Source organism: Calidris pugnax, unplaced genomic scaffold (genome assembly GCF_001431845.1).
Source record: "Calidris pugnax isolate Ruff unplaced genomic scaffold, ASM143184v1 scaffold17, whole genome shotgun sequence".
Taxonomy (NCBI): Eukaryota; Metazoa; Chordata; class Aves; order Charadriiformes; family Scolopacidae; genus Calidris; species Calidris pugnax.
In genome coordinates this window covers 850,322-869,972 of record NW_015090794.1, presented here as the reverse complement: position 1 = coordinate 869,972, position 19,651 = coordinate 850,322, and the positions used below count along the sequence as shown (strand labels likewise).

Below are 19,651 nucleotides of genomic sequence, written 5' to 3'. Positions count from 1 at the left end.
CTTTTTTTTTTTTTTTTTTTTGGTGTGTGTGAAACAAAAAGTGCACAGTTCAGGTAACACAGTCCTACCAACCAAAAGCAACAACAGAAAGTGAGGTGACAGCAAATGACATCACATCCCACCCAAACGCAGGGAGGCAGGACAGCCGGCGATGTCATTTCTGTAACTGCCAAACAGGACTTAGTGGCTGCTCATTGCATGAAAGAGATGTTGTTATGCTAAAGTTTAAGACTTTAAGACTTAGGGAGGACTTAATCACCTGCAAAAAAACCAAACCAAAACAAAAAACCAAAACCAAAAAAAAAAAAACCCAACAAAGGACAAAATAAAAAGCCCGACAAGGGAAGGGAGGGAAGAGGTGTGATGAGAATGTAAAACAACAGAAACCAACCTTTGTGAGATTCAAACCAAAGCAATGTAGCATGCAAAGAGAAAACTCACGAGAGAGAGTCATGCAAAAGGCGACAGATATTATGTATCTTTAAAAAAAATACACAGACAGGAAGAGGCGAGAGAAGCACAGCGTTAAGCCTAGGAATTTGGCCTGCCTTGCTGTACTCTGGTTGCTGATAAGGAAAGCCCACAGATGTGACACTCAGTTATGTTAAGTTAAATTTCATGCTTTACACCAAAAAAAACATGCAAGAACATCCACCCCGGGACAGGTTAGTACGTGACCCCCCCTCCCTCCCACCCTGACCGGAGCCAGGGGGCATCTCCAGTCGGTTTGTGAGGAGCAGGAGCCCCCACCGTTTCTCCCAGTAGGGTTCCAAGTTGGGGTGCCCCATCCCGAGGAAGCTCAGAGCAAGAGAGGGGTTACAGGAGGCCGGGAGAGGCTTCGGTGCAGGGCACATGCATGGGGGTGGGTGTCTCAGCAGCTGCCTTGCGAAACGTGCAGCGTCTTTTATGTTGGGGCAGCACCTGGGGGTCTGCAGGGGGCTGGTCACGCTGCCAAGGAGGGGTCGGTGCCCCCCAAGCAGCTCAGGAGGGATGGGCTGGCAGCAGTCAGGTTCCTCAATCGTCCCTTCCCATAGACAATGTAGGAACCCCTCCAAAATTAGGCACGATGGAGGTTGAGGGCACATCAAATTCAGAGGGTTTGTCCAAAAAAAGAACCCCCCCCCCAACGATTCTATTCCTTCTACCCCAGCAGGGTTTGGTGGGGTTACTCCTCTCTGCAACAGGACTTTAATCCTTCTGCTCCCGGGAAAACAGAAGGGAAACCCCCCAGAACAATTAGACTGGAGCAAGGAAAAGCCTCCAACCCTTCCAAAAACCCTCTCCACCCTCTAGGTCAAAGTTTGGGTCACTTCTCACTGCAGTCATGATTTGCTCAGCCCTTCTGCAGGCTTCCCCTCTTGCCCCCACTCCTTGTACTGAGGTCCTACAGCCAACTTCAACACAGCTATGGATTCAGCATCCAGTTTTTAGCCCCATTCCCTGATTTTTCCAGGCTCCAGGCTAAGGGAGGCCAGATGCCTTTGCCCCAGGGAAGTGGGAGTTAGTTACTCTTCCAACACAGCCAAATGACAGTGGAACTCCTCCAAGCAAGAGCTGTCAGCTCAGGGACTCCAGAAATAAATGCATTGATAACTCCTCCGAGGAGACCACTGGCAAGGAAGGCCCCCCTGCCTGGGCTGGCCCCACTGCCTGTGCCACTTCTTCAGGGGAAATTTCTCCCGTGAGAAATAAGGACACAAAGTTCAGCGTTGACACCGGGTTTGCTGCCACACATGGCCACTTTGATCCAGAGCCAGTCCGGCCAAGCAGATCTGAGCAGGTCAAAACTCTGCCCCTGTACAAACCAGACCCCAGGAGAGCAGCCAGAAGCTGCCCTGTAGGCGTCACGGCTCCTCCAGGCATGGATGCTCCCAGAGGAAGGGCTGGAAAAGTTGGCTTTGTTTGGAGAAAGGGAGGAAAGGCTTCACAAGGGACTCTCCTGCTTCTTTTGCCAGAACCTCCAAAACACACTTCTAGGCTTTGCTGAGGAAAGGCACCTTGTAACAGAAGAAACCACCACAGCGATCCAAGACGACAGGTTTTCCTGGTGCAAACCTCTCTCTGGCTGCGGGGAAAGGGCCCGGGACACGCGCCTGTGTGTGCCAAGTTTGTCCATGTCACTGCCCCACAAACTCCCTGGCCAGGAGCAACTGCTGGGCTACAAGAGGCTTAGAAAGCCTTATGTGCACCCCACTGCTTGAGGGGAACGTCTGGGGCACAGAAAGAGGGAAAGAGCTGTTGCACAGGCAAACACAGTATGGGATGGATCAGAGGTGGACTTTGCTGAGGTCCCACCTGCCTGCCATGGCTGTGTTTTGTTTTCCCTCAGGGATGCCCCTAGGTAAAGCTATTTCCTGTCCACTGCACCCCAGATGAGAGGTTTTATTAAGTAGGTGATTCTGGTAAGGCTACAGAATTAGCAATATCTGCAAGAAGGTCAAATCTCCTGGAGCCCACTCGGTGGTGCACATCTCTGCATCAACCAAGGTGCCCCCACGAACACCCTGGACTGAAGCCCACCAGGGTCCCCCTTGGGCGCAGAGGAAGATGGACTTCTCTCTCCTCCCCGCTCTCCTACCTGCAACACGTAGCCCTCCCGGGCGCTCTGCTCCCGGCCCAGAGCCACTTTCAGCTGGTCCTGCAGGTGCCGGTTCTGCTCCAGGAGCTCCAGGGCCTCCTTCTGCTTCTGCTCCAGCTGGAGGGACACGAACAGAGACAATGTCCAGCGAGTGGGCAGAGGGTCAGCCATGAGGAGCAGGGGGCTGAGAGGGGACGCGGGGCAGAACTGAACGGGCTTTTTGATGGCACCGCTGCTTTGCTCTGCCCTGGGATCTGGATTTCATTTTGCCAGGCAAAATCCCTCCCCCTGAAAGAACTAAGTTACGCAGTGGTTTAATTCGTAAAGCTCACTGCAGCGAAGGCTGAACGGCACCAGCTCGTGCCAGGCATGACCCAGGCAAATCCCAGCCCGGTTCAGATCGGCGATACCCCTGGTTACTCCACGCCTGCACCCCTTTCATTCCCCCTAATGCACCTTAATCCCAACTAACAACAACCTTTGTTATCCCAGGCGTGGACCTCTTCCAAGCGAGCCGAGTCTCCCCTTCTCTTTTCCTAAAATTCTAAGATTGTTTGATGTAGGCTCCACAGAAAAGGAACCTTTGTGGTGTCAGCTACCACTGAAGCCAGTGTGTAGTTTTGTAGATGTAATGGCAGACACAAATCTCTACGGCTGCGGAGGCACGCAGAATTGCGAGCTTGATTTTAGAGTCTGGTGGTTACAGATCAATTGTACCCCTCTCATCAGAGGCAGGACAGCTAATGCCCACCAGAAGCGGAGGCTGTGTTGGCTGGGAGAGGGTAAGGAAGTCCCACCCTTGGAAGAACAGCCCATTCTGTAGACATGGGAACACTAGAGCTGCATGGGAACCCACACGGATCTGTGCCCTGCCAGCTCCCCAGGGGACCCTACAGCATCCCCACTCACTGCTATTCCAAAGTAGGAATAAATGCAGCTTTATAAAGCCTTGCTCAGGCTTCCTACAGCTCCAGCAGTGGCCTGAAGGCCATTTTGGCAGGCAGCCTGCACCCCACGCACCCTGCTTTACCTCCTTCTCCAGCAGCGTGGTCAAGTGCTGCTTCGTCAGCCCCTCATCCCGGTCCTCAGCGTGGGCAAGGTGCAGGGGCGCGATGGGGATCTGCTTCTCCTCCCGCAACGGGGTGGTCTCCACCTGGTGCCAGCGCTGCTCGATCTCCACGTGGACGTTCTGCGGTTTGATGTCGGTGGGGACGGGCAGGATCCGGTCCACCTCCATCCTTAGGGCTTCTTCCGACCCTGCCCCGTCCACGGCGTCGATCATCTCAAAGCGCTTGCGCCGCTCTTCCCGCCGGCGGGCCCGCTCCCGCTCCAGCTCTCCCGGGTCGGCGTCGGTGGCACCGGTGTCCCTGGGGAAGGCGGCAGAGCCACCTTTGGAGGAGTCTGCAGCGTTTGCACGCTCCTGCGCCAGGGCTTGCTGGATGGGGCGAAATTCAGCCCAGTCGAAGGTCTTGGACCGTCCTTCTCGCCGGCGCTCCCGGGCACGGCTCCGCTTCTGCTCCGGGTCCAGCTCAGCTTGCTCCGCATCCGGCTTCTCACTCGGTTTTGGACCGGTCTCGAAGGAAGAGCTTGTTTTGCTTTTCTCTTCCGGCAGGGAGCTGTGAGGACAGAGAGAGAGAGGGTGAAGGAAAAGCGTCAGTGGGTGCTCGAGACGGCCGGGCGCTCCCACGCATGCCTCGAAGAGCCGGGTGGAAAGGGGCTGCTGGAAGCCCAAGCCAATGCCAGGTGGGTGCCCCCCTGCCCCTCTGTCTCCTGGCACCTCTCGGGCGCAGGAGCCGAGAAGGGGTCGCGCTGGTGTGCAAAGCCTTGGTGCAAGCGGCCCCGGCTGCTCCTGGGCACCCCCAAGCCCCCGGAGAGCAGCCGATCCTGACCTCGCTCCTCCCTGGGGCCAGCGACGGTGACCCATCAGCAGCCCATGGCCAAGGCAGTGACCCCAAACCATCCTGCTGGACGGGAAAGAGGCCTCAAAAGCTCCTCCGGTGCCCACAGGCTGGCCGCCCGCCTCCCCGGGTGCAGGGCTCCATGCACACACGCCGGTCCGGGTGGCCATAGTCACGTGCTTGTGGGGAGGATGTCACCAGTCCCACCAAAGTCAGCCTGGCTTCAGAGCCGCCGGGCGGAGAAGCTCAGAGCAGCTCCCAGAGGTCTTGGGTTAAGAAGGGGGGAAGGTTTTCCTCGTGCTTGGCGAAGTCAGGGTATTAATGGGTCGAAAACTTCTCCGTGCCACTATCTGCACTGAAGGCACAGAGCTCCCCCGGGGAAACCAGCCTTGTGGGCAGCCGCCCCGGCGCGGGGGCCGCGCGCCGAACGTGCAGTTGTTGGGGCAGCAAGGAGAGCAAGAGTTATTCAACAGACCACGGACGTCACCGAAAATGTCCATTTCTCAAGCAAGGAATGAGTTTTAGTGCTGAGTTAGAGGGTGGTGGGTTGAGAGGGGAGACATACTCGTCAAGCAGGGTAAGTTAATAGGGGAAGGCAATACCGTTTCCAACCTACTAATTCATAAGGCAGTTATTAGCTCATTAAATGTAGACATGCCAGCCTTGTAACATGCAGATCAAAATTAAAAAAGAAAATAGCAGTATGCTAAGTTGGCAGAGGAAGCCTGTGCCGAGGGACTGGCAGGCATTTGCTGAACCCTCTTTGCTATCAGAAGCCCCCGAGATGCCTCCTGAGGTGCAGCCCTGATGCTCAGCCTGACTCCTGGCTCTCCCCCCTTCCAGTACAACCACAGCATCCCCCTCCAGCCTCCAGCACAGCCTCCACAAGCTTTCTAGAATGAAGAAGTGGGAAGAGCCTGGAAAGCAGCTCCCCAGGCCCTTCGCTGCAGGCAAATCACCGCTATCGGTGACCCATGGACAACATGCACCCCGAGTGCCGGGACCAGGAGGGAGCAGCAGGGGCACAGCTTCTCCTCCCACCTTGGAAACACACCCCAGCTCCCACAGCCAACAACCTCACGTATGTGCATGTGCCCAAAACAAAGAATGGAGCAGAAGAGATGACTCTACGCGGGTCCAGGGCTAGTATCTTCCGATGCACTTTCATCCACGCTCAAACCACAGGCTCAGCAGAGCTGGGTTTCAAAAAACTCTGGCAGTTAACAGTCTAAAACCAGCTCGGAGATAATTCCTTCTTCAGCTCTGTCACTTGCAGCTAATAAAATAATCCCAAAAGGCGCCACGATGAAACCTCCTCGCACCTCAACCATTAGAAGATATTGCATGACTCCAAAGCCAGGCGCTCAATCTGGAGTCAGTTAGTGATTACAGCTGCATTTTAAATAAGTAAAGCGGGGATGAGATGGAGTCTTAAAATGGAGAAGAGCCTTAGGAAAAAAGGGGTTCCTGGGGCCCCTTTGGATGTTGTTAGGAGACAGAAATCCTGCTGCTCTAAATACCATGTGGAAGAATCTCGGCATTTCTAGAGGTGACATCTCCCAGGAGCTCGTTTCTCCTCTGCTGCTTTCCAAAGGGCAGGGGATGTGTGTCGGGGAGCGGAGGGACGGCCGCTGGGAACAGAGTTAAGAGACTCAGAAGACTGACCTGAAGTTTCTCATTTCATCTCCCGCAAAGTGCCCCATGGCTATTAACTCTGCTCAACCGTTTCGCATCTCCTCCATCCCAGACAAATTAATTCACATCACATGGGAGGGGGAGTCTTTGCCTCACAACGGTATTTATAGGTCAAAATAAAAAGTATTTTTTTAAAATATGGGTGGCTGTGGGAGCAGCGCAAGCTGCGGGCTGAGCACACTGTGGGAGCGTGCAAGAAGAGCATGAAGGAACTGGGGGGGACAACTGGGGAACTCGGCCTCACTGGTGCTGGGAGCTGAACAAGGACCCACTGCTGAAGCGGCCACCTTCTTTCTTGTGGGTATTTTCTACCTGCATGGTCATCGTTAGCAGAGTGTAATTAGGGCCTCTGCAGATTGCAGGGCACTGCTGAGGGCAGGGAGGAGAGCAGCACCTGCCCCTCCGCCCCGAGGGCTGACACACAAAGTAATGTAAACAGTAATTAGGACTTGAGTAACCCCAAATACGTGTGTTTGGCTCGGTGGAGACATGGCAGCGGGTTAACGAGATGCAGAGGAGGGCTGCAGGAGCCTGTGGTGTAGGACTGGCCCTGGGGATGGGGCAAACCCCGCTGCCCTCCCGGCACAGCCGAGCATCCAGACTAACACCCCCCTCGCACCCCAGCCATGCTGTGCAGATGTTTGTCACCTCTGCCTGTGGCAGTCTGTCCTTCAGCTTTCCAGCAGCCCCATCCACAAGCTGCTCCCCGCGTGTGGATGTTAACGATGTGCCCGAAGCCAGGCGGGGTGGGCTGGGATACCCCAAACACCCCCAAAGGGCTTGCAAGCAGGCACTGGGTGAAGACAAGCCCCGCTTCAGGCACAGCACAGCCCCTCAGCTCACAGCAACAACTTCTCAGCAACGTGACTAACCCACGCCAGAGCCTACCCTCTCTGAAACCAGCTCGGTGGAAAACGACAGAAGTTTTCCACCTGTAATTCCCTTTTCCCCAGCTCAAGATTGAGATTCCCGGTCTATTTATGCAGCGTAACAAGTTACTGCCCAACTCGTACCCGCGCTTGAACCCTCTCAGTGGGGTAAGCCGAGTCAAACCATGGTCTATTTATGCTGCGTAACAAGTTACTGCCCAACTCATACCCGCGCTTGAACCCTCTCAGTGGGGTAAGCCGAGTCAAACCACTTTGTGTGGGCTCAGAGCACAGGATTAACACGCTGCAGTAACCCGTTAGGCTATAAATATATCTGGCTCTTTAAAGGCTGAGAGGTCTCCTCAAATTTCCTTGGTCTTCATCTTCATATCTAGTCACATCGGAAGATACCAGTGTGGGGAAAAGTGTCAAGACCAGGTTGCTTCTTCCCTTCGCTCTGGCTTTTATTTAAAGGAAAAAAAAAAATAAAAGGACATACCCGCGCTTGAACCCTCTCAGTGGGGTAAGCCGAGTCAAACCACTTTGTGTGGGCTCAGAGCACAGGATTAACACGCTGCAGTAACCCGTTAGGCTATAAATATATCTGGCTCTTTAAAGGCTGAGAGGTCTCCTCAAATTTCCTTGGTCTTCATCTTCATATCTAGTCACATCGGAAGATACCAGTGTGGGGAAAAGTGTCAAGACCAGGTTGCTTCCTCCCTTCGCTCTGGCTTTTATTTAAAGGAAAAAAAAAAATAAAAGGAAGGAAAAAAAAAAAAAAGAAAAGAAAGAAAAATAAATGGAAACTGCAGGACTTCCCATCCGAGGTGCAGAAAAGGAGGAGCATGCAGTGAATCACGAGATATACAAACCACAAAACGTTAATACAGGAGAGAACACAGTTTTCCAACCTGGGCTTCAGCACGGATAGTTTCAAAGAGAAGTTTTTCCTGGGATTGCATGGAAATCAAACATACAAAGGAGTGAGGAGAGAGGTGGTTTCCCGGAGAACCCCACGAGATCCACCAGAGCTCTGGCAGGGCTGGGAAATGGTGGCCGAGTGCCAAGCAGGATGGGGAAGGAGAGGCTGGAGCATCTCCAGGTCAACAGCACCGGGTGGTAAGAGCCATTCCATCAACACGGGGACAAACCTGACAAAAACCTGCTTGTTGCAGCTACGGTAAGGACAGGAGACGGAGTTAATGGTGTGGCTGTGTCCACAAAGCCTGTAGGAGGTGGCCCGTACGAGTGTGGCTTGGCACAGTTAGCTGTGAGGAGGTCAAACACCCTTTACCCGCAGCCACAAGCGCTCACAGAAGGGACTCTGTGAAGCGGGGGGGTCCCTTCCTCTGGCACTGATGGCAGGAGGAGACGCGAGCGTTACTAACGCGTAAGGGGAACGAGCTGTGGCAGCTATCATCTGGAAGATCAAAAGAGGAGGGAAGACGATTTTGCTGGCCGGAGTATAAGATAAATCAGAGCCAAACAGCTTCTAAATTGAACCCTGGGCTCGTGCTGCCGTGACCCGCGGAAGGGATGGGCAGCTCGTGCTGAACAGTAGCCAGAGGAAAGGGGGAACCCAGCACAACTGAATCCAAGTGGTTTCACAATACCTGGTGGGAATCCAGAGGAGCCTTGATATAGGAACAGTATTTCATATTCCTATGCACAAATTAAAGCCACATTTTCAACCCTCTTTGAAATCTTTGCACGTAAGAGTAACTCAGCATATCAGTATCCCCACAAAGCATATCCAAATTAAGCCCAGAGAGAGGGATGTGAGAAAGAGCCGCGGCTTCCAGGAACGGACAGGCTCAGAAAGAGGAAAGAAAGGTGATAAGGGAAGAGTTACTCCAGCACAGCAAACCAGACACCTGCAGGGGCTGCTCAACTCCCCCCTTTACCTTGTTACATCGGGAGCAGTGGTGGGGCGAACGTGCTTCATGATGGTCTGGATCCAGTTGCGACGAATGCCCGACGTCATGGCGGAGAGGGTGAATTCCCCTTCCTTCGTCTAGGGAAAGAGGAGGACCAGCTCAGAGCTGCTGATTGCACCCACCACCACCTTCCCACCCCCCCCAAACACCACCCTCCACCCAGCCCCTCCAGCCCTCAGCACGCTCATGGTGGGAACTAACATTTCTCAGCCGTCTGGCTGTTGGTGCCACAGCTGAGACCCTGAGGCTGAGACAAAACCTTCCCTTTCCCCTCCATCTTTTGTGAACCAAAAAAACTGCTTCTCAAACCCAAGGGGACTGCTTTCCAGAGCATGGCAGGGTATGCAGGGTGGCCTCTTAGGTGTTTTGCTTGCCATGGATGAGTATCCCCAGGCAGCAGCCCCGTCAGCCATCCCGCAGTCAGACTCTTCCTCCTCTCCACATTTTACTTACGTGGATCTGGAAGCCGTAGTTTCGCTGAACCGGATACTCAGTAACATCATAGCAGGTGGATAAATCGATTTCTCCATCCAGGTCAGCTGCCTGGAGAGAGAGGAGGTAAAATAAGGAACGCCAAAGCATGGTGGGCTTTCAGGGAGGCACACAGCAGGTCCTCGAGAAGCGCAAAGTCTGAAGAGCAGTGCTCCAGGACCTTGGCATCGGGGCAGACAACCTGCCCAGGGTCAGTTTGGGAGCACCTGGGGCTCCCCTGGGTGCAGAACAATGGGTTGAACACCAATGGTGATGACACCTACCTCCTCCGCCACGGAATCCCGGTAGTATCTCAGGCTCTGGTCAGTCAGCACAAACCAGTGCTTCTTCCACTAGGAAACAACCGAGATGGAGCAGTTAAAATCCTGCTCCTTCCCTTGTCACAGGTCACCCAGCAGAAATGCCCTACAAGGAGGCAGCTCGCAGCCTCTCCCCTCCCAGCTCCGCAGCCAGCTTTCCCAAGAGGCCCTCTGTGTGGGAAGGGGAGACCCAAAAAGGTGGCAATTCAAGGGACACTGTGATGGTTTGCACCACCAGGACCCCAATTTCCCCAGCAGAGCACTGGACCCTCAGCGTCACCAACCCTTCGCGTGACAGTGAAACAACGCAAGAGCCACGGGGGCAGTCGGAGCCTTCCCATTAGCTCTGCTGGCAGGACGATGCTTTTAGTGGCTGCACTTAAAGCCTTGGAGGGACCTTTATTTTAATTTTTAAAAAAAGCAGTAAAACATTTATGTTCTATCTGCCGTTACCTAGAAATCGAGTTGGAGCCTATTCCTGGGCCTTGCTCTATACAAATACGCCTTCTGCACGCTCCCAGAGAGGCACAGGCTTACCCAAGGCAGCTTTCAGTTAACAAAGCACTCGCTCCAGCTGCTGATTCCCCCTCTGGCTGCCTACAGACATGCCCTGGGGCTCAACACACCAGCAGGAACCCACAGCGGAGCCCAGGCCACGGTACTCGCAGCCGTGGGTGAGTCGCCCTCCTTTTCCCTCGATGGGCTGAGCGGGAGGGAAGGGAATCCAGGGAAGGGGCATTTGCAAACAGCCACGGGCACCCACACCACATCAGCATCAGTGCCCGTCTCTAAGGGTCCAAGAGCAGCACATCCCTCCAGGATGGGCAGGAGGAAAGCAGCAGCAGCTGCTGCCCTCGGTGCCAACTCAAGAGGCATTTATTTATTTCTTGGCCTTGCCATTTCCCTGGAGCCTGAGGAGACTTTATCTAAGGCTCATTATTGACGCCAAAGAGGTTGCTGGGTCACAAGGGAGATGAGACTAATAGAGAACGGGAACACGAAACCAGTGCTGCTATCCAAGCTGCCCCGGCTCCCTAGAAACCCACGACATGATATCCAGCCGTGGGGCTTTGAAACCTCTCCAGAACAGAGCACCAGCTACTCCCACCCCAAGACAAACACCGTTTGCACAGGGCTCACACACAACCACTGCTGCCTGGCCCCAGAGCCGAACCAATTCCCTGCCACCGCTCTGCCCAACATCTAGTTTCTCCCATCTGGAGCACGGCCCAATTCTGATCTACCCTGCAAGGCCATCAGGGCTTTGTCACCACCAAGAGCAGCCTCATGCAAAGCCTGCGCAACCGGGACGTTAGAATTAGTGTCAGCTTCCAGAAACTGGGACCGACCACGGTACCAAAGACCAACGTGAAGGGCAGAAGCTTTGCCCGGACTCACCTGCCCGTCCTCGTACTGCTTTGTCAACCAGCCCTTCTTGAAGTTCAGCAGGTCAGGCTGCAAGAAAGAAGAAAGGCAATCAGAGGGGAGGGTGGAAGCCTCCGTGCCCAGCCGGGGAGCAGGCAACAGCACTGGCTTGATAAAACACAGAGCAGAAATACAAAGAGACCAGCAACAGTTAAATTGGATCATTATACTGCGTGGAGCTAAACGTTTGCTCCCGGGAGGAACACAGACTTGTTGTATGGTTTATTCAGGCTTTCCCCTTCCTAGCATTTCTCTTGTAATTTCCTACTGCGTTACAGAGGAAGGAGAAGCAAGGAATTAGCAAGACTGCAGGCAGTTTTGTCCTTCTATTATATATTACGAAAGAAAAGCTATGTGCTATTGATGCGAGGCTGCAGGGTTCAAAACAAGGCTGAGTTCCCAAGGCTGGAAATACAGGGAATCCCAGAGCTGCAACACCCAAACGCCACCTGCTCCTTCCTCCAAAGGGGGTGCATCGGGGTGTTGAAGCTCTGAGAAAAGCAACCACGACAGCGTGGGATAACTCTGGCCAGCCCTTCCTCCCAGGGAAGGATGTGCTGGAAATGCTTCGGCTCCCTCGAGGCCGAGCTCCTCCAGCTGCTCCACGTGCTGCAGAGCGGAGAAGGAAAGGAGAGCAGCGTGTGAAATGCAGCTGTAGCGTCTGAAACCAGCCACAGCAAGGGGAGCAATGGAAATTTGGGGTCTGGAAGCCTGTGCCATCAAACTTATGCTGTGGGGTGGTACATCCCACATATGGGTGCTCCCACGGTGGCAGGAACCCAGCCCTGCTCTACAGAAAAACAAGGGCAAGTAAATGCCACCTTGCCCTTCTCAAACCCCTAGAGAACTTGAGGAGGGCATGGATAACTGACCTGATCAGACACAGCAAACCTGATGGGCAGGGGAGAGTCTTGCAATCACGGCTGCAAGCCAGCAGGCCTGCAGCTTTTTCTTATGTTGCTACTTTTACAGCAGGAATGGCACAATGAAGCTGTATTTAATGCAAGGAAAAGGTTTTCTTCCCACTGCCTGCATGATTTTCTCGCCTTCATTAGATGATGTGCATGACCAATTAACGTGCACTTCTTGCACCTTTTTATTACCACCAAGAATTTAAAAATCACTCTTGTGGCTGTACAAGTCTACATGAAAAGCTACAAGAAAAATGCTAAGCTACTGCATTTTTCTGAGAAGTCCTTGAATAGAAGCTGTCTATCCACAAAAAAACGCAGCTCTTATTTACAATGGCTGTGTAATCTTTTTGAGAGATTAGCAAGTGTATTTATTTTGTTCCGATAGAAGGGTGGTGAGTGAGAAGGGAGCATTTCTGTGTTTGTTCTGTACTGTTTGCCTCCAGGTCTGGTGAGCATTTGAAATATGCAAAGGGAGGAAGGCTCAGGAGGGCAGGTTCAGCCCTTCCTCGCAGCCTTCGTCCCACTCACACCCACTCACAACTGGATAAACATCAAGGAAATGGCATTAGAAAACTAGGTCATGTGTTTGCTCCCCTTAATGGGCCAAGTGTCAATCGTGACACCAAGTCATTGAAACCTGCTCTGAACCCAAGCGTATCCTATGTCCTGCGTGCTGGTTACAGGCAAAGCAGCAGACAGTCCAGTTTTCACTGGACCTGCCTGGGAAGGACCTCTCACACCCTCCCCCCAAGGCAGAGGACACAGCCCTGGTGGCTCACCGTCATAGAGGACTCCGTGGACCTTCTGTCCAGCGACTTTGCCCGGCGATGCGGGGACAGAGGAGATGCAGACACATCCAGGATGGAGCCCACAGCTGCACCTTCACAAGTGAAGTCCTGTGTAAACAAGGTTAGCCCAGATCAGCGCAGGAACTAGGACAGTGAGTCCCACTCTCTTGGCTCACGGCATAAAAATCCACATATTTAAGGGGCACCTCAGGCTCAGAACAAGTGTCATTTCGTTGGCAACACGTTTTTTCAGTCCTCTCAGGCACTAATTTGTTCCCAATATATCTAAGCGTATCTGGGCTCTCTAGACTGTTCCTTCTGTTACTTCACCCCATCCTGATGTGTCCTGCCATACCAGGTAAGTTTCCCTCTTTCTGTTTGGGAGGAAGGAGAGAAGACAGCCTGATTTTCCACTCTGGGCCAAAAGAGCAGAGCAGCAAGTAGCCAACCTGCACAGACTGAGCACACGCAACGGTTTGGCTCCTGCATGGGCCTGCCTGTGACTCCCAATCCCTTGCTCCACCCAAGAACAAACCCTATAGCTAAACCCTATAGCTAAAACCTATAGCTAAACCATCAATTCTGGGCTGCTGGATCCCAAGTACCACCCTCCAAACCCCATCACGAGACCTGGGCTTACCCGTTTCCGAGGGAAAACCCTCTTCTCACTCCTGCCCTGCCGGGTCTCACTGGAAAGGGCAGCCCCGGCCGACACGTTCGTTTCCATGTGCTCCGCGTTCTCGATATCCAACGCCTCAAATTTTTCAATTACCTGGGATCGTCTGGAAAACAGAGAGAAAAGGGGAAACCAGAGCCGGTTTAAACACAGGCACAGCAACTGGGCTGAGCTGTACAATCCCCCACATTTAAGGCTGCAGAATTGCTTCGACCCAGTGTTCATGCACACCTGGCTTGTGGTCCCTGTTTCTCTGCAAGCTCTAGCGTTCACAAATCTGGGGCAAAACGCCCCAATCTGACGTGCACCGTTTTACCTGCAGCCAAAATGGGGAAAAACCTCACGCTACTCAGCTCCACAAATAGTATCTTCTTAAATATCTAGAAAATCCTTGCACAGCCAGCAGTAACTTTTTTACTTGTAAATTTGACAGCCCTTTGAGAAGCAGGGATTATTGGGCAGCTTTGGCTTAAGGTTCATCTTTACTCTCTAGAACTGACCCCCCCCAGGTCACAGAGCAGAGACACATCAGACCAAGTTGGGGTGTGGAGGTAACGGGTACCTACGGGTCACCCCGTGTGTTGTCAGCAACAGACACCTGCCCCACATGGGTAATGTCCACAGGGTTGTACGGTAACGGGTACCTACGGGTCACCCCGTGTGCTGTCAGCAATAGACACCCTGCAAACACTCAGCCCCACATGGGTAATGTCCACAGGGTTGAGTGAGAAGTGTCCGTAGGTGCCTCCAGACAAGGGGTCTGGCTCACAGGGTGCACCAGCTTGAAGAGGCAGGAGATGAGGAGCACCCCATGCAGGATGTCACCAGCAAAACCCCAGGGCTCTACCCTCCTCTAAAACTGGTCTGCAAATCAGTTGGACAGCAGGGAGCACAACTTGAGCTCTCAGACACCACCTCGGTGGCCCATCACACCGTGGCACACACGTCTCCGAGGATGGAGAACTGTAAAGAAATGTGGATGGAACAGGAGCCAACCCCAGATCAACCCCAAACGGGATGTTCCTAAGAACGAGCAAACAACAGGCCTTTGCAGGTGGAATTAAAAGCGCCTTTTCAGCATGAAAAATTGCTCGCTGACCCACAAGGAGAGGAAATACTAGAATTTTCAAAGGACCTGCTGGTGTCTACATTTGCATGCCCGGGGGTTTGGGCAAGTATCAACCTCAGGTCTTTAATCACAACCTGGGGAATGTGCAGCAATAACCCACTACCAACACACACACCAGCTAAGCTCCAAGCTGCGAGGTTTAAGCTCAATTTCCAACCTCCCCAAAAAGCTCTGTCTGGGTGGGTTCTTGACACAAAATTTGGACTCACGCGTGCCGCATCTAAATTCGGGGCTGCTTGCTCTGTGTGACCCTCTAATGTGCATGAAAATCACAATGGCAACCACATGAGGGAAACAGGTTATCCAAAAGAAAACAGTTTTAACACTTCCCACAAAAAGGAACAGCAGATTAAGGACTCAAAAAACCATGAGATGTTCAGTTTTCAACCAACATTTGCACCAAATTCCATAAATGAGACGAACAATCTGAGCACATCACGTCCCCCAGCGGGCTGGGGGCCCCCCCACTGCTGCTCAGAGCCAGGCTGCCAGGACTGGGCACTGAAGCCCAAAACCACAGAGAAAAAGACAAAATTGGTAGGGAAGACTTTGCTTTGTAAATTCAAATGATGTTTTTAGTGGGACATCTGCTACCTCCCAGTTTGCAGACTGGGAGCAGCCAGCTTCCAGCCTCGTGCTGAGCTCCCAGTCCCCCCGAGATGTTCTGCTCATGAGATGTCCATTCACATAAATCTGTGGAGCATAAATCCACATCCTCCATTCACCAACGGACAGGGAACTGTTCTGGAATCACATTTTTTTAACCTTTTTTACAATGGCTAAGCCTTCTCTGAGTCTCAGTTTAGGAGGGAGTAAGAGGTCCATGAATTAACATTGTCTGTGCCCTATTAGGTGAAGGCCTGAAGAAAAACAAATCAGGAGAAAAAAAAAAAATCCCAACCGAAAAAAACCATAAAACAAAATCAAAAGCAGGTTGATTTCTCATGAAAGGGGCTGCACCACCAGGTTGTTCTACGGCTTGAGATTGAGATGAGATGGTAGCGAAGCAGGCGAAGTAAAGGCGGACACGTCACACAGCAACACAGCAGGAGAAGGTGGAGAGCAACAAGACCTGGAAGAAAACAAGGCTGGAAAATGAATGAACAGAAGAGGAAATTATATATCTGCATCTACATACAAAACAAAATCAAAATCATTCCAGTAATTCGTCATTGAAAAAGGGAGGAGGGAAATAAATCATTGCAACCAAATCACAGCCCCAGGGGTTAATATCATCCGGATTACAGGAAAGAATCATTTTTTTGTTTTTTTTTTTCCCCATTAGCTCAACATTTCAGAGAGGTTACTGCTAGAGATCCCAGGGGGACGGGGAGGGGAAGGGCTCTCCTCTCCTCCCCACCGCGCCGAGGAGCTGCTCCCTCTGTGCAGCAGCTCTGCATTGACAAAACAAGGCTGCAGACAGGTCCCAAGAAGCGTTTTAAAAGCTGCGGTGCCACTTAGTGCTTTTTCAACTACAAAGCTCGTCCCAAGGAGTTCCTGGGCCATGCAGGATGTTAATCTTTTCCAGGCCACTAAACCCGAGCGGCGGATCTCGGCTGTTAGATGGAGGGGTGCGTGCGGTGGGAAGGAAAGCTATAAAGACCAGCACGAGCTATCGTTAAAGTGATTTTCCTTGATTGGAAGAAAGGGCTTGTTTTTATTGGATTCATTCATTATTTAGCAGCAGCAAGAAAGACAGCGAGTGTCAGAAAAAGGAAGAGGAGTTTCCCCAAAAGGTCCACGAAAATGAAGAGGATAGTTATAAAAGAAAAAAACCAACTATACTTGCAGGCACTCCTCTCTAGGGGTAGAAGCAGCATTCAGAGCAGAGCCTTACATCTCAAGAAGCTCCAGAGAAGGAATTTGAGAAAGAAAAGTTCTTTTAAGTGATTTCAGGCAGCTCTGCTATTTATTGAGGCTAGAAATACTCCCCAGCCTCCTGACCACGCTCCTACAGCAGATGGGGCAGACGTCACAGCGGACTCTTGCCAGTGTGAGCAGACCATGGGGTCATCCAGGAAAGCCAGGGTTTTAGAGGCTGCATCCCTGGAAGTGTGCAAGAAAAGCCAAGTTTGCCGACCAGAATCCTCAGTGCTCCCCAGGGAGCTGCAGGAGGCAGGTGAGACCCACAGCAGCACACCCAGAGGAAGGGGGTCTGAGTCTCTGCACCCCAAGGACTCCCCACCCGATGGTGGTCTCCTTCCCAAAGCTGCTGACACCTTCCTGAGATGTGCCAGGATTTATCCCCGCAGCTGCAGAGCCCAGCTGGGATATGGGGAGCAGCATCCAAGCTTGTCCCTCCAGCCCTCTCCGCTGTGATTCTGTGTGCAAAACAGGCTTTGAGATTTATCCATGGGGTTTCCAAAGAGCTGCCCCAGCTCTTCTGCCCTAGGGATGGGTCTGAAATGGGAGGCTGGAGCTATGGATCAACCTCTCTGGACACAGAACCCTCTCTCCCAGCCTGTTTTGGGTCCCTGGTGTGGTGCCGGCAGTGCAGGGATGGGTCTGAAATGGGAGGCTGGAGCTACAGCTCGACCTCTCTGGACACAGACCCTCTCTCCCAGTCTGTTTTGGGTCCCTGATGTGGTGCCGGCAGCGTGGTGCCGGCCCCATGTGCCAGCAGAGGGAACTCACACTCCGCTGCTCTGCCAAAATCATGGAGATTATCTCTTTTTCTTTTTTTTTTTTTTTTTTTCTTTTCTGATTCATGTTTCTGAGCAGCTGTGAGCTCAGACGTCGGCACGGGGCGTGGAGTCAGCGTCAGGTATAAATGGTCGACATGGAAAATTTCCAGCACGGTCCTGGACATAAGTCATGTAATATCTCTTGCTATAAGGAAAACAGGACAAGAAGCTTGAAAAACAGCTTTATCCGGAGCTCAGCCTATAGGTGTGTCGCTCAGGATGCAGCACTGGGGTACCTAAAATAATTCTTTTTCATCCATCCCTCCGACACTCACACTGATTTACGGTGGGTAAACGGAAAACGGGAGGAAGAGCCGAAAATACCAACAGAATCAGAGCAAGTTCATCTGGTTGCACTGAGAGATGAAAGGCTGATCTGAATGATGCCCGGCTGGCACCTATCGGGCTGGCATGTAGGCAAGCAATTTCAGGCAAGCGTTCCCAGATGTGTTAGTGGGTTACTGAGAAGGATTATTAGAAATGGTGTTAAACCTGGGGGGGGAAAAGCTGACCCCACAGCATAGAAATAAATTATTGTATTTGCCCAACCTCGAACAGCACAACCCGAGCTCGGAGGAGAAAAATGGGAGGGACATGTGGACTAAGTAAACTCAAATTTAAAAAGCAGCCAAGCCAAGCTGAGCAGGGTGCTGGCGAATGTTAATTCTCTGGTGCGACGCGGGACTGCCTCTCCGTGCCCTGACGAGTCCACCCGAGCTCTGGGACACACGGTTCCCCCACCCACACCACCCACACAGCCCAATTCCCAGGTTACTGGACGAGAAAGCAAACGTGCCCGTCCCTAAACACTTCATCCCTGCTCACAGCACACTCCCCCAGAGACATGGGCTGTGATCCCCAGCCAAACCCTCTGGCTCATGGGGACCCCTCACCCTACTCTTTGCCATCACCCCCCTCCCCAACAACAGACTGGGCTCAGCCCCGTGGGCAGCAAGACCCCGGCATCTGGCACAGGGCTCGTTCCTCTCCCTACACCCATCCTGCTCTGATGAAGGCCCTGGGCTGAGATGGGGGAATTTTTGCCGATACTGATCAAGCAATAAAAACCTGTTAACAGCCCCAGGAGCCCAGCTGGGCTGGGAAAAACAAACTCTCCCTGGGAAAAGGCACCCGCCAGCAGGCAATGAGTGGGGCTGACATGAAAAAAGGACAGTCCCTGGCAGCAGCATCCTCTCCTGGGCCCCGTTATCTGCCTGTAAATCTGCTCCTCCCTGTCCTGGGCTGGCACATCCCAGCTCTGTGCTGGATCCCAGTGCTGCACGACACCCCCGGGGCTGGAGTAAGGGACTGTCTGCACCAGAGGAACATGCTGTCCTCTCATAGTGGGGCAGGAGCTGGCCAAGGCGTCCTGTGCAAGAAAACCCAGCAGGGACACCATCTCACCCACACCTGAGTCAACAGTGCTGTGCCAGTTCAGCCTGAAAAAGAGCAGCCACCGGCCCTTCCTCAGCCCCATCCCCAGCCAGGGTGGCCAAAGGACCCATGTGGCATCCTTCTTCTCCAATCTGGGGAATAACCCAATTCCCAAGGCAGAGAAAGCCAAATCCACGCTCTTCTCCTTTATTCCCAGTCCAGCACTGGCTGCACACGGAGCTGGGCTGGGTTTGGGATCCTCCTGCCGACTGGCAGCATGGGCACAAAATTACACAGTGCTTCCCAGCCCCGCTCCCAGCTCTGGGAAGCCAGGCTGGAAAACAGTCCTTTAGGGGCTGGGAAGAACCAGAGAAGAAGTATCTTGCTGAAACCGTGGCGAGAGAGAACATGCCCGGAGGAAAACACCAGGGCAAGAAAATCAGACTGGCAGGCGGCCCTCTCGCCCCGGGGGGGCCGTCTCCTGGTTTGCTCTGCTGCCCTTGCAGCACAAACGTGTCTCTCCCAGGGCAAGAAGAGCCCATCCTTCGCCTCGCCCGGGGAGCAACCAGGCACGCCAGAGCACGGTGTGGGCAGACACCCTCCACCCTCCCCGTCCTCCTCCACACTAAGCTGTTTTGCTGCGCCCTGCCATCGGCGCTGCGCCCGCCTTCTCCTCTCCCAGATTAATGCCCTGACATTTTGAAACCTCTCTTCAGCTCATTAGGCAGTTGCGTAACGTGCCCGGCGCTAACACCATTTAGAGAGCTAACCTAATTAATGGTGCCAGCTGCCAACGTGTGCCGCGCCGGGGAAGGGATGGGGAGGGTGGGTTTGCTCACCAATACGGCCACCAAACGTCACCCACCTCAGCCAGTTTGGCCCCAAAGCAGCCA

The 19,651-nt window shown here is 53.0% G+C and overlaps 1 protein-coding gene across 6 annotated transcripts in view; it reads right to left on the bottom strand.

Annotated features, from left to right (window-relative positions):
• MPRIP (myosin phosphatase Rho interacting protein) overlaps positions 1 to 19,651 on the bottom strand; it is a 74,575-nt gene that overhangs the window by 15,682 nt on the left and 39,242 nt on the right. For 3 of the 6 annotated variants that reach the window (XM_014936292.1, XM_014936294.1, XM_014936296.1), the window contains 9 exons: positions 13,536 to 13,677; positions 12,887 to 13,003; positions 11,167 to 11,223; positions 9,733 to 9,801; positions 9,431 to 9,520; positions 8,945 to 9,054; positions 7,952 to 7,990; positions 3,609 to 4,194; positions 2,579 to 2,695 (listed from right to left, as the gene is read on the bottom strand). In XM_014936292.1, the coding sequence (XP_014791778.1) occupies positions 2,579 to 2,695; positions 3,609 to 4,194; positions 7,952 to 7,990; positions 8,945 to 9,054; positions 9,431 to 9,520; positions 9,733 to 9,801; positions 11,167 to 11,223; positions 12,887 to 13,003; positions 13,536 to 13,677 (1,327 nt within the window). Of the gene's footprint in view, positions 1 to 2,578; positions 2,696 to 3,608; positions 4,195 to 7,951; positions 7,991 to 8,354; positions 8,581 to 8,944; positions 9,055 to 9,430; positions 9,521 to 9,732; positions 9,802 to 11,166; positions 11,224 to 12,886; positions 13,004 to 13,535; positions 13,678 to 19,651 lie in introns of those variants that run through there. The other 3 variants (XM_014936293.1, XM_014936297.1, XM_014936295.1) reach the window with 2 other exon arrangements.